This window comes from Macrotis lagotis, chromosome 2, assembly GCF_037893015.1.
Source record: "Macrotis lagotis isolate mMagLag1 chromosome 2, bilby.v1.9.chrom.fasta, whole genome shotgun sequence".
NCBI lineage: Eukaryota > Metazoa > Chordata > Mammalia > Peramelemorphia > Peramelidae > Macrotis > Macrotis lagotis.
This window is the reverse complement of record NC_133659.1, coordinates 64,343,028-64,366,654: the sequence shown is the minus strand read 5'-3', so window position 1 is coordinate 64,366,654 and position 23,627 is coordinate 64,343,028. Positions and strand designations below refer to the sequence as shown.

The window sequence follows — 23,627 nt, the reverse complement described above, 5'->3', positions numbered from 1 at the left end:
TCTCTAAAGTTCTTAAATGAAATTCTATAAATAGTTATGCCACCTGCTTATTTATTGGCTTATTATAGCCATTAGAAAGGTTGGTGATCTACTGATGGCAACCTTCCCTAGAAACCCTGGGTACCAATAGCAAGTTGGTTAGCATGAGTCAGTACGACATGGACCAAGGGAATGCAGATACATATGCTACCAAAGCACACTAGGGGGTGTAAGCAAACCTCTGATGAGATCTCTTCAGGTTGAGTTTGAGAAAAAAATTTTTTTTTCTTAATTTGAAATGTTTATCATGATTAAAATGTTTGGTAGTCCAGAAATGTATACATACATACATACACATATGTGTATATTTTAAATAAATGAATACTATCTCTTGAGTGGCAATGCCAGAAACTCCTCCCCCTATAATTTTTATGAAGTATATTGCAGATTAAAAGCACATTCTGAATAGCAGTCTTTTGGGGAAGGTTTGCAGAAGCATTGTTACCCTCATTTTAGAAAAGAGGATAGATAAGAAGGCTAAAAGGAATTTAGCAATTTGCCCATAGTCAACAAAGACAGCTAGGGGCGCATCGGGTCTGAAATCAGGAAGACATCTTCTAGAGTTCAAATATGACCTCAGACACCCTATTTGCCTCAGTTTCCTCATCTGTTAAAGGAAGGAAATGGCAAACCCTTCTAGTATCTTTTCTAAGAAACTTCAAATAGGGTCATGAAGATTTGGGCATGACTGAAGTACATGCATAGACATAGATATAAATACACTATAGATGTTGGCATCATGGAGATCATTTCTAATGGTGGCATTTCAGACCTCAGGAACAAACAGTGAGAACAATGTAGGACAAAAGGGTCTTCAAATTATACGATGTAGATGAAACCTTGCATAAGTTATCCATTTCATCTATTTTCTTGAAAATCCATTCATGATGAAAATCTAATTGACAGCAAAAATAAGTAAGTTATTTATCTTTGTCAGAAGTCAGCTAGATGGTTCAGTAGATAGTGTGGTACCTTTTTTTTTTGCAAGGCAGTGGGGTTAAGTGGCTTGCCCAAGGCCACGCAGCTAGGTAATTATTAAGTATCTGAGGCAGGATTTGGACTTAGGTACTTCTGACTCCAGGGCCAGTGCTCTATCCACTGCACCACCAAGCCGCCCCTATAGTGTGGTACTTTAAATAAAAAAAATGAGTTCAAATTCTGATTCAGATATCTACCCTATGTTTGACTCTGGGGAAATTTTCTGCCTCAATTTACTTACCTGTAAAATGGGGGTAACAATAGCTCCCAGAGCTGTCATTAGGATCTAATGAGATAATACTTGTAAAATGTTTCATTGATTTTAAAATTCTATTATTATTATTACTATTGATCCTTTCAAACCAGTTAATAATTCAGTAATAAATTTTTTTATATACTTGCTTTGGGCCAGGCCCTGTGCTAACTGCACAGGCAAAATACAGTCCCTGTTAAGAAACTCATAATCTAATGGGAAGATGACAAGAAAATAAGTAAACGAGTTATATATTGATTAAAAGGGAAATAATTGATGGAGGAAGGCCATGGAATTGAGAGGAGTTGGGGAAGACTTCCTGGAAAAGGTGGGATTTTAGTTGGAATGTAAAATAAGACAGGGAGGTCAGTAAGTGGATATGAAGGAGAATGCTCCAAGGTATGGTGAACAGCCAGTGAATACGCCCAGAACTGAAAGTTGGAGAGTTTTGCTCATAGAACATCCAGAATGTCAGTGACCCTAGATTAAAAAAATGTGTGATAGGGAATGTGTTAAAAGAAAACTGAAAGAGGGTTGATGGCAGAGTAGGTCATGAAAGACTTTGAATGCCAAATAGGGGATTTTGCATTTTATACCAGAGGATAATGAAAGCTTTTATTGGAGTTTATTGGGCAGCAAGGTGATGGTCTGGGCTAAACTTTAGGAAAATCACTTTGGTGAAGGAAGATAGAATGAAGTGGGAAGAGAATGAAAATCGACCCCCTGGTAGAATATTGCAGTAATCAAGATGTGGTAGCCATGTCAGAGGAAAGAGTGCAGAGGTGAAACTGATGGTCTTTGTCAACAGCTTAGACATGGGATCATAAGAGATAGTGAATGTTGAGGATGATACCTAGATTGTAAGCTTGGAGGATGATGATTCCCTTGAAAGTAATAGGGAAAGCTCATGGTTCTGTGGGTGTTGTGACTGTGGAATGACACCAGGCTCAGGAGAAAATAACTTGACGTCATCTATAGTCTGAACCACAGACTTTCTGCATCCTCCATGTCAACAGGTACCAGTGAGTTCCCATAGAATATTCAGCTAGGAGGGCATTGGGATGCATTGTCTATGAGTCATCTGTTGGGAATAAGCATCCCCTTCTCAACCTCTCTCCCATCAAAGCCCAGGCTTCCCTCTCCACCTCCTCTATCCTCAACCAAGTTGGCTTGTGGGGTGTGTTTGTGTGTGTGTGTGTGTGTGTGTGTGTGTGTGATTAGGATTCACATTTGATTTGGTCCTTTTAGGCTTGGGTCTTGTTTTAGGAAACACATCAGATGGCCCTGTGAAAATGGACCCTGTGCAAAAAATTTTCCCTAGGTCTAGAGATTTTTCTGTGTTTGTCTTATATAGTGTGAGCATAAAAACCATCCACCAAAAGATTCCTTGGTAGGGACCCATGGTCAGTGCATCTTGGGTGGCCTATTGTAGAGGTGTTGGAATAACCTTGGGTTCACAGGGAACTATCCTTCTGCTGTATCTGAGTAGCTTTAGCAAATTCTCTCCATAACCTCTTATTACTCTTTACCCATAGGATGAGGGAGAGAGTCTACCTAAAAATGAATTGGTCCCTTTAATCAGACCTCATAGTGGAAGTCCTGAGTTTTGAGGGAGTTGGAAATACATAGGGAGTGAGAAGGCAATCAGGGTAGGTACAAGTAATGAGTTATTTGAGTTAGATGAAGAATCTTCTAATGCCTCATGATATTTGGAGGTGATTCTTGGTTCTTGAAGGCTTTGACAGGTTTTACTATGCAAGAAAGGTGATGAACTATGGGACTGAGTCTGAGGATCAGCCAAGTAAGCTGGGAAGCCACTCACCAGATGATTAATCTTTTCTTGGCCGTAGCTTCTAGTGAATGCAATCTACTAAGGTGTGAAGAGGGTGGAAGGTGTTAATGAAGAAAATGCTTGTGCTAATGACGTCTCACATCTTTTGAAATAAATCTTTTTGAGTTCCTGGAAAACTAGCCTCTGTTATTTCTGTCTGAGGCCTGGAAGCTGTAGGACTGCTAAGCTGTGTGCCCAGAGAGAACTGAAAGTATAAGGTCCTCCCAGCTCATTCTCTGGGGCCAGGGCAAGCAGGGCATTTAGTTGTTCTTCCCCACTCCCTTCTATGGAATCCATTCTTCATGTATTTAGAGAAAAAAGGCATAAGCTCTCTTTTCAGTCTATGCCAAACTTTAAGAAATGAATATCTAGTCTAAAGACTCTTTCTACTTGGGAAAATTGGAGTGGAATAGTTGATCCTATGATGCATTTAGGAGGCTTCACATCCTCCTGAGAAATGGTAGAGAGGGAATGAGATTAGAGAAGAGACCACTTTCAGAAGGGTTGACTTTTCAGTGAAGTGGAGATCTCTTTCCTGTTACCCCCTTATCCCCTCCAAAATAATTTTTCTAGCCTTGACCTGCTCTTTATCATGCATGCAATAATTAATTCAGTGGCCTCAGGCTTCCTCCCTGGGAAAAGATTTTGAAGGGAGGATCCCTCCTTGTGCTCTTTTCTGACCTTGTTTTCCCCACTCAAGGCAAGGTCCTATTCCAGATGCCACAAGGACACCCACTCACTCTTCTGTTCTACTCAGGTGATTCATTTCATGGCACAATTAAACCCTAAGACCTGAGGATTCCTCCTTTACATTGTCACTGCCCTGTCCTCAACCATAAATATCTCAGCAGTCATGGCTTTAGTTAATAGGAGTCTAAAAAATGTGTGTCTTCGGGAAAAAAAAAAGAGAATAATAGAGAAGTTTGGAGGGGGGACACAGTTTAGGAGGAAAGATAATGAGTTCAGTTTTGGACATGCTGAGAGTAGGATTTCTACTAGATATTTTTTTTTGAGATGCCTGAAGGGAAGTTAGAAATGTGAGACTGGAGGTCAGCAGAGAGGTTAGGATAAGACAAACAGATCTGAGAATCATTATCAGAGAGATGGGGATTAAACCATGGCAGCTGATGAGATCACCTAGTGAATTAGCATAAGGGGGAAGAGAAGAGGAACCTGGATGAAAATCCACCAAAAGAGAGAATTCTGCCCTATCCGCTTTCCCTCCAACCCCCCCCCCCCCCCACCAAAGAAAGTTCACTGAGTTATAAAACAGGTAATAATAAAATCCACCAATGACAATTCATTATCAAACATGTGTTTGACAATGAAATCTATTGGGGTCAGAAATAACCCTGATTGGGTTCCCTGATATTCCCTTAAATAGATTAAGAAGAAAGATTAAATTTTTATATAAATTGTCCCAGTATTAAAAGAAGGGTACTGATCACTCTTACTCTTCCTAACATGAGATCAGACCCAATTGCAACTTTCAGTCAGTTGTTTGGTGCTTGCCGATACCAGGTGTAAATGAAAAATAAAAACAATGGATTGAAACCCTGGAGGACAAGAAATGATTATATACTTCCTCCCTAGGGCAGGGATTAGAGGGGATGGGCCTGGAATCAGTAAGAGTCATCTTCCTGAGTTCAAATCTGGCCTCAGATACTTGGTAGCTATGTGATCCTGAGCAAGTCACTTAACTCTGCCTCAGTTTCCTCATCTGTCAAATGATTTAGAGAAGTCCAGTATCTTTGCGAAGGAAACTCCAAAAGGAGTCACAAAGAACTGGACAAGACCTAAAATGACTTAACCACAACAATCACCTCCTGTGTATGGAGAAGTAAGGTTATTATCAAGGCAAAATATTGTATACATTGTCAGATGCAGTCACCTTATTGGATGCTTTTGCTTTTTATTTTGTCTTTGTCAAAAGAGAAAATATAATTTTGTCAAGAAGACAGTGGTAAAAAGGAAGGAGATTGTTGACCTTCTATTCAGAAATGGTTGTGATTTAAAGACTAAAGATTTAAATTAAATATATTTTTTAAAAATATAAAAATGTAAAGACAATACAATGAAGTAAAATTTTTTAAAAAAGAATCAAGTATGGTGCTTTTAAATTAGCCAGTACATAATAAATGTTAGCTGAATTGAAAGAATAAAAAAATTGATTTTACTTGGCAAAAAAAATTCATTAACTTTCCTTCCAAGGCAAAATCTTAGAATCAGAGGAAATTTCAGAAATAATGTGGGTGGGGTCAGTTTGTTTTGATACAGTCAAGTTTGGTGAAGTAAAAGGAAATACAAGCTAATAAACATTGGAATTAGAAAGGTATTTTTGGTTGGTCACTTTAACAAGCCTTATGGTCTATATCTTGTCTTAGAATTTTCAGTTGGACAATAATAGGATTTGCTTCTCAGGGCTGGGATGAAGATAAAATGAGATAAGATAATACTTGTTATGTTAGTTGTCTGTATATTTTTCATTGACAGTATCTTCCATATTTGTGAGTACTTAGAGAGCAAGCAAGACTAGGCTGTCTAGTTTTCTGTAGACAGCACAGAGAGCAGATCATTCAGAAAAGACTTAAAAAAGGGTCATATCTGTCTAATGGAATGGTTCCAAGGTTTTTATAATGAGTGATCTTTGGGGATCATCTTGGTGGCACTGTGGGTAGAACATCAGCCCTGGAGTCAGGAGGATCTGAGTTCAAATCCTATCTCAGACACTTGATACTAGCTTTGTGACCTTGGGCAGGTCATTTAATCCTGATTGTCCAATTATAAAAAAAAACAAATCAGACAAACAAAAACATGTGAGCTTTGAGTCAATAGTAATGTTGATTGACTAGGTTGTTAGAACCACATCTCAGTTTAACAGTCTGAATGGGGAAAAAAAGTGTATGTATTTCATGTACACATATACATAATCTGAAGCTTTTCCCATTCTAGCTAGCATATATATATATATATACACAGATATAAATATAAATATATAGTGTCTACTATGATCAAAACACTGTGGTAGGCACTGAGGATGCAGAAACAAGATAGAAAAGAATAATTCTTAACCCCTAGAAGCTCACATTTTGCTAGACTATAAAGTCTATGACAGAGGTAGTTGGGTGTACAACCAAGCTTTTCCCTCTGATCTTGTAATATTTAGGTAAGATAAAATATATAAATATTGATAAAGTCATTGCCTGCTAATTCTGAACTCAAATGATTAATTTGTTGCATAGGGAGGCATAGCCTAATTTGTTTGGGTTTTCCTACACCTCTTCTGTGAATCTCATAAGAACCTTGTGAGGTTATTACTCTGCATTTTACAGCTGAGGTTATAGCCTAAAGGATGAGAAGGGATTTGCCTAGGACTACCTAACTAGAAAATGAGAGAAACAGGTAAAGGACTCAGGACTTCTTTTATTTCAGTGACAACTGTACTGCCATGGAATTATTTCATGTTTTTCTGAATAATTCTTTAAAAATGAATTTAATAAATTACACCCCCTTAGAAAGTTCATTAATAGGGGGAATCAACAAAGCTAAGCAGTAACCCAAATGAACAGAATTGATTTGGGGGGTCAGCATGGTATACCTGGAAACAAAGAACATGCATAGTCAAAGGATTAGAGTTTGAGTCTTGCCTGTCATTGCGTGACCTTGTACAAGTCATTTAGCCTTCCTAACAGAAGGGCAGCTAGGTAAGGCCAAATTGCACCAAGTGATGGACCTGGAGTCAGTAAGGCTCATCTTCCTGAGTTCAAATTCAGCTTCAGATATTTAGTAGTGTGTGACTTCGGACAAGTCACTTAACCCTGTTTGCTTCTGTTTCCTCATCTGTCAAATGAACTAGTGAAGAAAATGGCAATCCACTTCAGTGTCTTTGCCAAGAAAAATTCCAATTGAGGCCACAAAGAGTTAGTCACAATTGAAAAACAATGGAACAATAACCTATCATAGGCAGTTTCTTAATATGTAAAATGGAGTTACACTAGAGAATTCCTAACTTTTCTTCCACACTAAATCATATGATTTATCAGAGAAAAGGACCAATAATGAAATGCTGGTCCAGCTGTGTTAACTTTTCCAACAAAAATATTTGGAATTTTCTGAAAAAATAGTTTTAAAGAATCACTGTCATTTTGTTTGAATAAAAGCCAGTAAAGTTGTATGAAGATTTCATAATTATAGGTTCTTGGAGATTGGCATAGAGGCATACTGGAAAAACAATTGGCTCTGCCAGTTCAATATACTTTTAAATTTAATCTTTATTATTAACTTTTTATCCATTACTTTTTTTTGGGGGGGAGGTAGCTGGGGTTAAATGACTTGCCCAGGGTTACACAGCTAATAAGTGTTTAAGAATGAATTTGAACTCTTGGGGCAGTGCCCTCTGTGTCACTTAACTGTCCCAACTTCATCATTTTCTTGAGTCTAGGCAATCAATAAAACAGTATTTATTGATTGATAGCATGTGCTGATTTCTGAACTGTGAGTGTGCACCCTGAAAATTTAACAATCAAGTGTCAACAGACAGTTCTTTTTTTAAAATTTTTTTTTTAGTTTTTTTGCAAGGCAAATGGTGTTAAGTGGCTTGCCCAAGGCCACTAGGTAATTATTAAGTGTCTGAGGTCAGATTTGAACTCAGATACTCCTGACTCCAGGGCTGGTGCTCTATCCACTGCCCCTCAATAGACAGTTCTAACTGGCTTCAACACCTCTGATTGTGAGAGACTTCTAGTCCAACTCATATTTGATCAGAAATCAATTCCATAAAAAAGTAAAAACAAAATAGAAACAACAATCAAGAGGGGGCTATCTAGTTTTCACTTGAAGACTATTAGCCGGGGCGGGGGGTAAACCCTCCTGAGACAGGTCATTTCTCTTATTAATAGCTTTAATTATTAATTTAATTATTATTATAATATACATTATTAATTTACTTTTCAAATCTAGTTCCTTATATCTAACTCAAATTTGTATCTCATCAGCTTGCACCTACTGATGCTAGTGCCAGAGACACTTACTAGCTAAGCAGAATAAATCTTATTTAAAGAGAGTTTTTAGATTTCCTTTGTTCCTTCTCTTAACTAAATAAACATCCCTTAGACCTTTCTACCTGAACAGCTGCTCCTAATGAAGTCATCTGTCTATTAATAATCACCAGCTTCTGGCTAAACTTCTACCTGAATTAAGTTGCTACTTCTACAATATGACTAATAACTTTCTGAGGCACTAATTTTGTTAAGTGACGTTGCTTAAATGATACTCAGTATGTTAGAAATGGTACTTGAACTAAAGTCCTTCTGATGACTAGAGGTCATCTATCAATTCACTATATCATAGATATGATGATTCTTCCCTTAGTAGTTGAGGAAACTGAGGTGTGGAGAGATGAAATCATAACAAAATAATATAACATGTTGCTTGAAGACTTCTCAGGAACTGGAAACTCACTACCTTTTTTTTTTTTTTTTTTTAGCTTGAATTTGGATTCAGATGAAGGCTGTGGTGGACTCATTGTCCTTTGGGATCTTGTCTTGCCCTTTGTAGGTGGGGCTGGAAACTAATTTAAACATGCCAGTGTGTGACTTGTGGTTCATGTAAGAACTGGAAAGACCTCTGCTTAAAAGCACCTATCAAAACCTTTTATCAGGCTAATCATGAAAGAGAATCAACCCACCACATTTGGTAAACAAGGAGATGATGCCACTTACTTTGAACCTCCATAGGCCCCCTATGTCTTCCGTCCTTTCAAAGCAAGTGGGCTGAAGTCCTTCATCCAGGCAACACTTCAGTGAGATCAGTCCACTCACCCCAGCTCCAATGATGGCCACATTCTTTGCCATGGTCTCGTGGGTCAGCAGGTGGATCCAGGACAGCCTCAACAGTCGAAAAGTGCTTCAATGGGCTATTTAAAAATGTTGAGATTTCAGTATTCCAGTTGTTGAATTCCCCCCTCCCACCAAAAATCCCGAGCCCTCTTTGGAAAAGTATATTTCCTATGCTAAGTCGTCTTTTGTTATAAGCATTGTTTGCAGGCCTTGGGTATAATGTTGAAAACAAGTACTTCCACACTATTCATTAACATGAATAGGACAGGAGCCAAGTCTCCAGAGACTTTGTTTTTTATTTCTTCTTTCTCCTCCCCACCCCCTCCTCCTTCACACGCATCCACCTCCTTGCTTTGATATATGGGTATCCTTCTTACCTTTTGTCCTTTCCTTTCCTTATTCTAGCTGGAATGAACTGCTCTCTCCTTAGGCCAGAGTGCCAAGTGACAGGCAGACAGACTCATTTTAAGAATATGAGGAGTAATTGAGAAATGGGAGGAGCTTTTCTCCCCTCCTCCAGCATCTCGTGGACCAGGCTCTGCCTCCTAGAATTAGGCAAGGGGCTGGTGATCTGAGATGAAAGGACACTGAAACCTACTATGAAAGAAAACCCTTATGTCTAGGGCGAAATAGTATTAAAATCATTATGGACTAATGAGACGCTGTATTTTTTTATGTGCTTTCCAGTTTGCCAAATGCTTTCACATTAATTGCTTCATATGGTCCCAATAAAGTATGGGATATAAGGACTTGGTAGATATGTCTATATTCATATCAATATATATATATATGAACATATATATGTATGCATATGTTTATGTATATAAACATGGGATATATATGTAAATGTATTTATGCATGTAAATATAAGCATCTGTGATTTCATCTATGTAGGGAGTTCCATGTGAGGCAATTCCCTTCTCTGACACAGATAATCATCTGCTCTCTAACTTTGAGTCTTAGAGAGTTACCTAAGGAATTAAGATGTTTAGGCACAAGCTCAGGGTAGATCACAGAATCAGTGTGTATCACTGGTAGGTCTTGAACACAGGTATCTTGACTCTGAGGCTATTCATCCACTAGATAAGAGTATTATAATTTCTCACTTTGCATTTGAAGAAACTGAGACTTGAAGGGTTATAATAATAATAATAGTGCTTATATTTAATAAGTACTTTACAAATATTATTCCATTTGATCCTCACAACAGTTCTCTGAAGTAGGAGCTATTGTTTGCCCCATTCTACAATTGTGGAAGCTGAGATAGAAGTTGAATGACTAACTTAGCTAGTAAGTGTCTCGAGCACAATTGGAACTCAGGTTTTCCTGAATGGAAGCACTACCTAGTTGTTTGGACTTTGTTTTTTTTTTTTTTCAACATATTTATTGATAACTTGGATAAGGGCACAGATACTATATTTGTCAACTCTGCATATGATGCAAAGCTGGGATGGCTTTGGAACACACAGGCTACCACATCAGAACCCAAAAAGATTGGGTCGGGGTATGATATTAGGTTGAATAGGAAAAAAAGATGAAATTCAAAATGTTGCCTTAGGTATAAAAACATTGGAGAAGATATGGTTAGACAGAAGTGACTGTCAAAAAGACCTGATATGTGTAGTGGACTTTAAGATCAATAGGAATCAGTAGTGACAGTAAAGACACCAAAAAAAAAAAGCTAATGTCAGTTTGGGGTTCATTTAGGCCACTTCCAGGAATGAGGGACCAGGGGAGGGGAAGATTATAGTTTCATTGTTGTCTTCTTTTCTCAGACCTCAGATAGAGTATTATATTCAGTTCTTACCAATATTGTTTAAGGACCTCCATCAGTCTTTCGTTCTCCTAAGCTGGTGTTCTTCTTCAGCTCATAGTGGTCCTTGGCAGAGCACTTCCTTATGAGTGCTTGGACGAGGGATCCCAACGACCTGGACATCAGTGAGGCTCAGTTGGAAGGGCAGCACCACTCTTGGGTGAACGTCCCTAAAACCTGCAGAACGTTTTGCAAAAATTGTGGCAAGCACCAGCCTCACAAAGTGATGCAGTACAAGAAAAGCTTGTATTCTAGGATGGCAAACCAGTTTAAAAAAAGACCACAAAAATATTATTGAAGCTTGAATGTGTGGAATCCAACAGCAGGTCTAAGAAGATGTTTGCCTTTAAGAGATGTAAGCATTCTTTTGCAAGGCAATGGGATTAAATGCCTTGCCCAAGGTCACACAGATCGGCAATTATTAAGTTTCTGAGGCTGGATTTGAACTCAGCTACTCCTGACTCCGGGGATGGTGCTCTATCCACTGTGCCACCTAGCCACTCCAAGACCTAAGCATCTTGAACTGGGTGGGGATAAGAATAGAAAGAGTCAAGTGATCTAGTTCTATTTCACTATTTTTGTTTTAATAGAAAAAAAAATCCATTCCATTTCCTCATTTTTGTATTTTCTGTCTTGGAAAGGAAGAGGTTTGAGTAAAACCAATACATACCATGTGAAGCTTTTATCATGTAGGATTCTGGAGGTGTTGCTGAGTGTTGTAATTTTAATCTTCTCCTTAACGAGATCTATCTGTCATGGAGAGAAAGCCCAGTTGGACATTTGGGAGGGTGGATGGAGAGTTGGATGCCTTGGATATTAATACTCTGGCTAAAATAGTTCCTGACAGTTTGGATTCCCACGCAAATTGGAGGTGGAGAAATTAGGGGGACAAAGTAATAAAGTTAGGGCTAGTTAACCTCTATTTTATAGACTTTCAGCAAATCAATAATTAATTAATCACCTTCAGGGGCTGCCTTGTTTTCATAATACTAATGAGGTGGTTTCCCATAATTATTTGGGTTGTTAAGATTCTTTGTGGAGAATAATTAATAATGATTGAATTTTCTGGTCATAAAGAGGTAGCCTATTAATTGAGAACTCATTTTACCTTGTTTTCAAAGTATTAATGAGATGACTTCCTACATCTATTTGTGTTGTTAATCCCCCCATGGAGAACTAAGTAATAGTGATTGAAATACCTAGTCATTAAAGACATGGCCTGTTAATTTAAAACCGATATTAATTATATCTAGGAATGAGTGGGAATGACAGCTGGTTAAGTCTGGAGTTCATTGTTCCTTTATTTTATTTTTTTTGTATTATGTTGACCAATATTAAATTTAAGCCCTCTTGAAAGCAGAATGTTTGTGTAGATCTTTGTATCTTGGTATGGTGCCCAGAACTAGTCCTTTCACTCTAAAAGTGCTTAAATGAATGTTGACTTTTCCTAAATTATAAAAAAAGAACACTGATAAGCTAGGTCAGGGCTGTCCTACCTTACATTTAAACGTTTTGATTGCAACAATAGACAAAATATTATGATTCGCCATTTTAGTGAGAGCTCTGCATAGCTACGGTTCATTTACTTAAGTATTTAGTAAATCCACAGGTGGGCTGCAATTACACTGCTGGAAGTGGGCCCCATTTTGGATAGCCCTGGACTAGGCAGTGTTCAAAAGATGGCAGCTAGAATGATGAAAGTGTTTGAGGCTATGATGGAACATGTTCAATGGAACATATTCAATCTTCTGGAGAAGAAAGGGGGATAGGCTTTCCCCTTCATAGTGGTCTTCAAGAAGAGACTGGTGACCATTTATTGCATGTATGATTGTGGTAGATATTTTGCACATGGATTTTATTGGATGATCAATGAAAGTCTTTCAAATGATATATATATATATATATTTATAGTGATAATATTGATAATATACAGTATTACAAAGTGGAAAAATCATTTGGTCTAGTGCCAGTAGAAACTTGCTTTTATATTCTTCCTCTGATAGTAATAGTGTGACTGTGAGCAAGTCAATTAAATCCAATTAAATCTCGGAGCCTTCGTCTGTAAAATCTGAATAAATACTACCTGTAATAACTGTTAGCTTAGTATTTTGGTGAGGATCAAATGAGTTAATATAGTTTTTAAACTTTAGAACTGTATCAAAAAAGGTCCTAGACATCATATTTATTTATTTTTATGTGATTTTTCTTTTTTTGCAATTCCATGTAAAGATGGTTTCAACACCCATTTTAATAAGATTTTTAGTTTCACATTTTCTCCTTCTCTTTCCTCCCCTATCCCCTTGACAATGAGTAATTTGATATAAGTTATATATGTATAACTATGTTAAACATATTTCCATATTAGTCATGTTGTGAAAGAATCAGAACAAAAGGAAAAAAGTGAGAGGAAAAAACATAAAATATAAAACAAATTTAAAAAATTGAAAATTATATACTTTGGTCTGCATTCATACTCCATTCTTTCTCTGGATGTGGATGGTATTTTCCATCACAAGTCTTTTAGAATTTTCTTTGCATTGTACTGCTGAGAAGAGTGAAGTGTATCATAGTTGATCATCACATAATGTTGCTGTTAATGCTAGACATATTTCAAGAAATTATTTTTATTATTTTTTTTACATTTCATGTGTGATTTAATTTAACAACAAACATCAGGAGCACCTTCACTGGGTACAGTTGAGATGCATCTACAAGTAGGTAACAACTCAGAGATGACTTGGGATAGCATGTGAGCAATCTCACCCAAATAAGTCATACTTTTGTTGGTGTTTGTTGTCAAAGATGGCCTCTACTTTACATTGGATTATCTTTGTTATCATCAAATCACTTTTTAAATAAATGTTCAGATAAAACTCAGTTATAAAATGTTGCCTTAAATTATGTTTCCAACCCCTCATTCCCCCCCAAATTGTGCTATTTTGAATGTTTTCATGAAATCATTTTGGCACTGACACTCTGTCCCTCAAAATTAACAAGGTCATGTTTATCCCAATGTCCTTATGTTTTTAAAACAATTATCATTATCATTGCCTAAGAAAACAATTATCTAACTTTTCCACCTTGTCCTCCCAAACCTCTAACAAGGAGACACACACACACACACACACACACACACACACACACAGTCAAACCTCCACTTTTCCAGCTCTTTAACTTGCCAAATAACAGTCAGAGGTTAATTAAATCTTGGAAAGAAAGACCTGATGATAACTCCCATCAAGAAGCTGTTTTAACTCCCTCCCTTATGATAGAAATAGCACATGTAAATTTTTATTTTGTTCTTATAGGGAGTTTTACTGGGGGGAGGAGACTGGGGTAGGAATGAGACTATTAACACCATGTAGCCAAAGGGGAACAACTGAGGCCATTAAAATGACCTCCATCTGATATCAATTATGTCTTGGTCAAACTTATGCTCATGACCTTTATTCCCCTCCTGCCTTTCTTTCCTCACCTTCTTATCAATCTTCTTTTCTTCTTTTTATAGATGATCTGCTGCAGACACTTGTTTGCTCCCATGAGAAGCCTTTTCTAAAGTCTAGCCACTGATTTGGTTCCCAAAGTATTATCAAGGGCAGGTATGGGAGACTAATAATAACTTGGATGAGAATTGGAGTGAAAAAAGTTGGACCATGTAGGGAAACAGTTACTGAGTAGAAGGTTCATCTATCCAATTTCTCTGGTAATGGAGAGATCCACTGAGGTTTTGGTAGGGATGGTTACTGAAGCCCTACTTTTGTCCTACAAATGAAATATGCTCAAGAGTAGAGAGTTCATAGTCCAAGGGAAGTGTCACATCTTCCATCTGATCTGGCATATTATGGTGAATCATCTCCAAGAGCCTGACATTCACCTGTGCCTGCAACTTTACAAAGACTGTCAGCAGCTGCTCTAAGATACCTGCCAGATATTTCCGACTCTCTACTTGCTTCTGTTGGGTCTTTGCCAGGTTCTGCCAAAATGCTACAGATGCCCTAAAGAGGGGCATTATCCCCTTACTCTGTAAGTGACTTTCTTGGATTTGGGATCCTAGGATTCACATTACAGGCATTCCTACTGCAAAACCTGTGGCAGCTACTCTAGGACTCCCAAAATTTCCCAGAGTGATGATGCCTGTGGTAGTGGTTGCATTGGACCTCATGGCACCTTCATTAGATCCTATTATCACATTCTGCTTCATAATATTAGTGGTAATGGTTCCCCTTGCCCAAGGGGAAATAATTATTGATTTAGAAGCAGTGCTACCACTAGGCCCAGCTTGGTAGTAATAGCAACTGTGATAGTCTCTGCTGTGGTTCATGAACCAGTGATAGATCTGAAGACCTTCAAAGGACATAATCTTGACCAAAATGAGTGGTTACCCCACTCAGGAGTTTCTGTTTGATCAGATTGTCTTCAGAAGCTCTCTACCACTCTCCAGAGAACTCACCATGCCTCTCTCTGCAAGAAACTCAGAAGTACCTGGTGGTCCACAAACTCTGCAGTAGGGAAGGGGATCCCCACATTGAGTCCAGGAGCCACTGACTGGCTAGAGGGGTGAGTCTGCACATGATGGCTGGAGGAGTCGAGGTAGCCCCCTTGGGTGATGGGTGGATGGTGGACACAGCTTGTCCCCTGAAGATGCCTTCATCTTTGCCTCTTAGTGAAGAAAAGTCTTAGTCTGGTTTCTGTTCCTTAATCTCTGTGTGCCTTCACACAAGTCACTTATACTCTGGTCCTCAGCTTCCTTATCCCTCAAGACTTGAACAGAAAGAGGAGTCATCAACCAGACAGACGAGAAAATGCTAAGAAGGGCTGCAGGTATAAGAAATACTCAGTTGGAAAGGGGGGGGACTGAAAGGGAGGAGACTGAAAGGGAGGAGGTAGACTGACCAACTGACCATTTCAAGAAATTATTAAGGAAAACTGTTTTGATCATGTAGAACTAGAGAGCAAAATAAAAACTAAAAGAATATACTAATTATGTTATGAAAGAAATTCCCAAATGAAAGTCCCAGGAATATTTTGGCCAAACTCCGGAGCACCTAGGACAAAGAGAAAATATTGCAGTTACCCAGAAAAAAAAAAAACAATTCAAATATCATGGAGCCACTATCAAGATCACACAAGATTTAGTGACTTCTGCATTAAGGGACTGGAATTCTTGGAATATGATATTCTGGAAGGCAAAGGGGTTGGGATTACAGCCAAGAATAATCTACCCAGCAAAACTGAGTTTAATCATGCAGGGAGAAAAAGTGTATATTCAATGAAATAGAGGACTTTCAAGCATTCCTAATTCCAAACACCAGAGCTATATTGAAAATTTTATTTTCAAATACAGGACTCAAGAGAAGCATAAAAAGATGAATGTGAAGATAAATCTTAGGGATTCAATAAGATTAAGTTATTTATATTACTACATAGAGAGATGATACAACAAAAAACTTTCTCACTTATAGGGCAGTTGGAAGAAGGATACATAGAGGACTTGAATGTAAATTTATTATGATGGAATAATTTCAAAATAATCATGTGAAGGAGTGAGAAAAAAGGAATGCATTGAAAGAAGGTGAGATGGAGAAATAGAATGAGGTAAACCATCTTACATAAAAGATATGTGAAATGCACTTTTAAAATGGAGGAGAAAATGAATGAGTGGCAGGCAACAGTTGAACTTTTAATGGAATTTGCTCAAAGAGTGAGTAACATACTCAATTGAGTATGGAAATCTATATTGCTCTACAAGGAAGTAGAAGGGGAGAAGATTAAGAGAAGAGGAAAGATAGATGGGAGGGTATATTGGGGGAAGTGGTGGCAGAGGCAAAACAGACCTTTGAGGAGGGATAGGGTGAAAGGAGAGAGGATTAGAGTTTGAGTGAGAGAGAAAGAGAGGCAGAGAGAGAGAGAGAGAGAGAGAGAGAGAGAGAGAGAGAGAGAGAGAGAGAGAGAGACAGAGAGAGAGACAGAGAGAGACAGAGAGAGACAGAGAGAGACAGAGAGAGACAGAGAGAAATAAGGATAAATTTAAGATGAAAGTGCAGAGTGAGTTAAAAACCAGAATCCAACAATACATTATTTACAAGAATGCCTTTGAAGTCAAGAGAGACACAAACAGACTAAAGGTGAGGGGCTGGAGCAGAATTTATTAAGCTTTAGAGGAAGAAAAAAGCTGAGGTAGCAATCATGATCTTGGAATAGAGCTCTGCTTAAAATGATATTATCTATCTATCTAAAGCCATTAGCAAAGCATTTGTTATGGGAATAAGCTAGAGGTCTTCCCAATGAGCTTAGGGATGAAGTTATGATTCCCATTATCAACACTATTGGTTAATATTTTACAAGAAATGCTAGCTATAGCAATAAGAAAAGAAAAATGAGTTGAAAGAATTAGGACAGTCTTTGAGAAAACAAGCTATTTCTTTTTGCAGATAATATGACGGTATACTTGGAGAATTCTAGAAAATCAAGTAAACAATTAGTTGAAATAACAACAATTTTAACAAAATTGCAGTATATAAAGTAAACTCAAACAGATCATCAGAATTTCTATGTATTACTAACAAATTCCAACAGCAAGAGAGAAATTCCAGTCAACTGGAAGCAACGATAGATAGCATAACTATCTATAACTATAGGGTACCATACACTATAGCATATATACTATAATTATAGTACAACAGTAATATACTGTAGATAGTATAACTATATAGCCTAACTATAGATAATATAAAATATATGGGTGTTTACCTGCCAAAACAAACCCAGAAAGTATAAAAACTTTTCATACAGATAAAGTCAGAATTAAACAATTGGAGAAATATTAATTGTTCATGGGTTTTTTGTTACTGTTTAGTTGTTTTTCGTTTGTGTCCGACTATCCATGGCCCTGTTTAGGGTTTTTTTGGCAAAGATATTAGAGTTGTTTGTTATTTTCTTCTCCAGCTCATTTTATAGCTGAAGAAATTGAGGCAAACAGGTTTAAGTGACTTACCTAGGGCCAGATAGTTAGAAAGGGTCTGAATCCAGATTTGCAGTCAAGAAGAAGGGTCTTCCTTTTTCTAGGTTAGGTAGTCTGTCCACTGCAACACCTAGTCAATTTATTTATTTGGTGCCATACCAATTAAACTTCCAAAAATTATTTCATAGAGCTAGAAAAAATAATAACAAATTTCATCTGGATGAACAAAAGTTTAAGAATATCAATAGAACTGGTGAAAAATATGTGTAGGAAGGTGTCCAGATCTCAAGCTGTATTATAAAGACCAATATAGGGCAGATAAAACTGCAATAAAATCTTTGCCAAGAAAAGCCTGAATGGGGTCACAAAGTTACAGCAACAATCATCAAAAAATCTAGTACTGACTTCTAAAAAAATAGAATCGCAGTTCAATGGAATAGATTTGGTACATGATGCCTGGTAGTAAGTGACTACAGTAATCTAGCATTTGTTAAACACAAGGATTCAAATCAAACTCACTAGTTTACTGTGAAAACTGGAAAAGTCTGACAAAAACTAGCAATTGACAGATATTTAACACTGCCAAGAAAAGGTTAGAATGGTAACATGACTTAGACCTAAATGGTGATAACATAAGCAAATTAGGGGAGTATAGAATAGTTAACCTATCAGATTTATGGATGAGGGAAGCATTTATGACCAAATAAGAGATATAGGGCTTTATGGGATATAAAATGGATAATTTTGATTACGTCAAGCTAAAAAGTTTTCACACAAACAAAACCAATGCAGCCAAGATTAGAAGGAAAGTACAAAACTAGGGGAAAGTTTTTTATAGCTAGTTTTTCTGATAAAGGTATTATTTTTCATATATATATATATATATATGTAGAAAACAGTCAAATTTATAAGAATATGAATGATTAAACTGATTAAACAGTCAGAGAATATGAAAGGCAGTTTTCAGACAAAGAAATCAAAGCTATACATTGTCATTAAAAATGTTCTAAATCACTATTGATTAGAAAAATACAAATTAAAACAACTGAAGTGCTACTTATCACATGGCTAATATGGCAGGAAAACCAATGATAATTGTTGGAGGGAATGTGGAAAAAATTGAGACACTAATGCATTCTTGGTGACGTTGTATGCTGATTCAACTATTCTGTAGAGAAATTTTGAATTATGCCCAAGCAACTAAAAAAACCATGTTATACCCTTTGATACCACCATACCACTACTTGCTCTGTGTGCCAAAGAAATTTAAAAAGGAAAGGACCTAGTCAAACAAAAATAATTATCACAACTCTTTTTTGTGGTGGCAGATAATTGGAAATGAAGGGGATGCCCATCAATTGGGGAGTGGTTGAATAAGATTTGATATGTTATTGTGATAGAATACTATTGTACTATAAGAAAGGATGATTAGGATGGTTCCAGAAAAACCTGGAAAGACTAATATGATGCAAAGTGAAGGAGAATATGATACACAGTAATCACAATATTATATGATGATCAACTGTGAATAATACAGCTATTTTTAGCAACACAAAGATTTAAGACAATTTCAAAGGCGGTAAGATCAAAAATGCTATTCATCTCCAGAGATAGAACTGATGGGAGTCCAAATACAGATCAAAGAATGCTTTTAAAAACTTCCTTCATTTTGCTTTTGTCTGTTTTCTTTTGCAAATGACTAATGTTTTGCATGACTGTACATGAGCAATCTACTCATATCAACTTGCTTGCCATCTCAAGAAAGGAAAGAAGAGGAGAGCATATGGAACTTAAAATGTAAAAAATGTTAAAATTGTTTTTACATCTAAATGAAAAAAAAGATAAAAATTTCTCCCTCCCCAAGAGCTATTTAAAAATGAATTATTACTAGTTGGTCAGTTCAATGAATAAAGGGAATTCAAATTCAGCTTCAAACTTTTACTAACTGGGTGAATCTGGACAAGTCACTTAAATCTGTTTGCCTCTGTTTCTTCATCTGTAAATGGAAATAATAGTAGCTATTTCATAAAGTCATTTTGAGAATCAAAGAAAATAATATCTATAGTTCAGTTAGCACAATGTAGGAACTATGGGAATGCTAGTTAATACTTATTATCATTATTATTATCATTATTATTAAGTGAGGGCAACAAAACCTACCTTACAGAGTTGTTGGAAGGTCTATAGTGTAGAGTTAGGGATAGAGACTTGCTTTCTGATTTCATTGGTATCAGCAATTTCTAGGTGAAAAAACTACTTCTAATGAATAGAGAGCCGTCACTTTTATTAACATAGCATTGAGACATTAAGTGACTTACCTAGGGTCACATAGTCAATAAGTGTCAAAGGTTAGACTTGAACTCAAATTTTTCTTAGATTAAGGTTGGCTCACTATTGTACCATGAAGACAAAGTAAAGTGATTCACAAAATAGAAATATCAACTACAATCATCAACATATTTCAGTTATAATTGTGTTTATGTCTTATCTCTGAAGGTAGGGACTTTTTCTTGTAAAGGTCTCCCCTTTACCAGTCTCTTCCAGGTCAACAATATAGCAAGATGTTTTACGGGGAGGCAAGAAACTCGAACAAATGTGATCACAGAGAATAACCTCAGTGAGCAGAGAAGATTGATTTTATGTAAATTCAATGAAATAAATGTCAATATGTTCTATAAAACATCTGACTTCATTTTCTTCTCTTCAATAGATAAAAATATTTATCTGAAAATTCTGCCATTTATTCCTCTGCTCACCCTCCCCTCTGCTCAATGTATATTCAGTGAATGTAGGAACAATGTCATTTTTATCATTTTTATCATTTTATTCTCAGTACTTAGCATAGTGCCTGGCATTTAGTAGGTTAACTCTTGGTTCCTGATTTGTTGGGATTATGTTAATGAAAGTCTGCTGTATTTTCAAAGTTTTTGAGAATGTTGTCTAAAGTCGAATAAGCAATTATACCATACTATCTGGGGTTTTTCAGATTTTCTTGAATGTTTGAATGACCAGTAAGTCATATACAAAACTCTTAGTGGATGCGTTTGACCTCATTCCCATATCTACTTATCTACAGTCACTCTTACTTTGATCTTCATAAAATTTATTATAACATCTTCATTAAATCCAAGCTCTTTTCCATATCAGTACTCCCTTAGGAATAATATGAAAATTGACCAAACCATTTGACCACTTCCAACAATGCAAAGCAAATTAGAAACAGTCATAACAGTAACAGCTATCACCAGATGATAGAAATTACAAAACCACAGTGTTCTCTGAGGCATAGACCAGAATGATGATTTTTCTAATAAAAATGTTTAAAAGAAATATTTAAAATTTTATGATTGAGCAATAATGTGGATAATCCTGCTTCAAAGAAAGCCAAATGAAGAAGAAAAAAAAATAAACTTTGTTACAGGATTTAATTTAAACTCCCAAATAGAGGGGTGAGAGAGGGAAGGAAAGAAAAAGAAATTTAAACTGAGATGAGAGTCCCAATTTGAACGCTCTTATAGGGTTTAAGAGGATGGATTCTTTCAAAATTTGTGTTTTCATCTATTTCTAATTAACCCCTATGGTTGAGTAGTTGAGACGAATTCAATTTAAGGTAAATATCTGAGTTATAAAATAGTATATATATATATATCTATATCTATATCTATATCTATATATATATACATAATATGCTTATGGCTAAACACTGGGAGGGAAAGTTGGGGAAAGATCAGAGTTTTGGCTTCAGTTAGGTGGGGTTGAATAAATCGGTTAGCCTATCCTTGCACATCATTTTTACAGTTATGGAAACTAAATCAGAGAAAGATTCAACCAGTCTAGATTAGGGAAATCTGAATTAGAAAATAATAGAAGCATCTTAGAAATAAAATGTCATTTACTTATTTTGTACATACTTGTATGTAAGCAAGATTTAGAAGTGATGTTCTCTCTAGTATAGATTGTTTTGAAACAAAACAGAGTGTTTTGAATCTCATTCACTTGCTTAAGATAAGTTTCTAATACTCCAGAGAGACAATGAGGGAGAAATGGGGGTACTGGATTGGTTCTTGACCAAGTAGGGAGATCTCACTCAGGCAGCATAGTATGATAGAATGTAGGAGTCAGAATCTGAAAGAAATGGGCTTAATTTCCAATTCATAGACTTAATACCTACAAGACCTTATAGGGAGGTGGTTTAACATCTCTGGGCCTCTATTTACTCATCAATAAAATACCTTTAGTGCTTGTCTCATAGGGTTGTATTGAGGATCAAGCGAGACAATGCATATTGCAAAATACTATAGAAATTATAGTTAACATATCAGCTCTGAGTATCCTTTTCCCAACTTCCTCTCATACTGATAAATCAGCCCCACCATGACAAAGAAAGTTTACTTTTCCCTCCAAGGTCCTAGGGATACCCTTGAAAGGTTGGGGGTATCTAATGTGATCAATGAATTCCAAAAGTGTACTTCCTATTGTCAACCACCAGTTTCATTGAACCAATTATCATCAATATAGCAAGAATAGAAATATAAACTCCCCCCCCCCAAATCTGGGGACACATTCTCCCTTATAATATTTAAGTCCCTAGGGAGAGTGGACCCAAACATAAAGCAATTTCTAAATAGACTTTTTCCTATAACATTATCTTCTAAACTTTATAGAACTCTGGAACTATGCCCAAAGGGCTATAAAACTGCATTCCCTTTGATTTAATTATACCATTGCTATTCCAAAGATATTCAAAAATGATAAAGGGTCTATTTATACAAAAATACTTATAGAACCTTTTCTTTTTGCTCTGGCTAAGTATTGGAAATCAAAGGAATGCCCATCAATTAAGCAATGGCTAAATAAGCCATGGTATGTGATTGTGTCAGAATGCTATTATGCTATAAGAAATAATGATCTGATTGAGTTTAGAAAAAACATGGAAAGACTTACAAAAATATTGAAGGGTGAAATGAGCAGAACCAAGAGTATGTTGCATACAGTAACAGTAATATTGTTCAAAGAACAACAGTGAATGACTAAGTTATGATCCTCTGGTCTAAGGTCACCATATCTAAATTTGGTGTTGGGTGGCAACTTGTCTTGAAATACCCAAGAGAAGTCTTGTATGGTTATTGGGAAGGATGCTTTTCACCCAAGGAAACACTGCTAATTTGTTCAGGAGCTAATTTCTCCCTTGATATCTGAAGACTTTCTTCTGTAATATAGACTTGAATACCTATGCCCATTTGATGATCAAACATCTGTGCCTTGGGGCAGATCCACTCATTAAGTTGAAAAGGCAAGAGAGAGCAAAGAGATGGGAAGGGATGTGATGTATCTCTTGGTCTAATCAGACATTTTAACTGAAGGACTCAAGGTCAGAGAGGAGAGAGACTGAAGAAGCAAGATAGTAGCTGGGGTGGAGAGAGTTTCTCTCATAGACTGACATATCCTTGTCTTTGTCCTCATTAGGGATGATGGGTTAGCCATGAAGAAGCAGTTGCTGTTTTCATACATTTACTAGGTAAGCAGCAACCAGAGGAGAATCAAGGTGCATCAGGTTTCCTCTGAGTTCAGAACTCATTTGTAAGGAGGAGCTGAAATCTGATTAAGATTTCCTGAGTCTCCCATCTAGTAATTGGTCCTAATGGATGCATGAGCCAAAGATTCCTTGGAAACTTTAGTGTTTCTTATATTTTACCTGTCCCAAAGAGAAGACACCCTGAGATTTCAGTTACATAGTGGACAAAGTCCTGGAGTCAGGAAGATCTGAGTTCAAATCTAGCCTCAAACATCTATTAGTTGTGTGACCTTGGGCAAGTGACTTAACTGCAGTTTCCTCAATTATAAAATGAGGATAATAGTACCCCACTTCACAGAGTTAAAGCTCAAATGTATAATAAGTATCTGAATCATAGTGC

At 36.7% G+C, this 23,627-nt stretch overlaps 1 protein-coding gene across 2 annotated transcripts in view; it reads right to left on the bottom strand.

Annotated features, from left to right (window-relative positions):
* Positions 1 to 9,424, bottom strand: part of LOC141512782 (dimethylaniline monooxygenase [N-oxide-forming] 2-like) — a 48,002-nt gene extending 38,578 nt beyond the window's left edge. The window contains exons 1-2 of one of the 2 annotated variants that reach the window (XM_074221992.1): positions 9,316 to 9,424; positions 8,822 to 9,015 (exon numbers count right to left, since the gene is read on the bottom strand). In XM_074221992.1, the coding sequence (XP_074078093.1) occupies positions 8,822 to 8,953 (132 nt within the window). In that variant the 5' untranslated portion in view covers positions 8,954 to 9,015; positions 9,316 to 9,424. Of the gene's footprint in view, positions 1 to 8,821; positions 9,016 to 9,315 lie in introns of those variants that run through there. The other variant, XM_074221993.1, reaches the window with a different exon arrangement.
* Between the last annotated feature and the right edge of the window lie 14,203 nt (positions 9,425 to 23,627).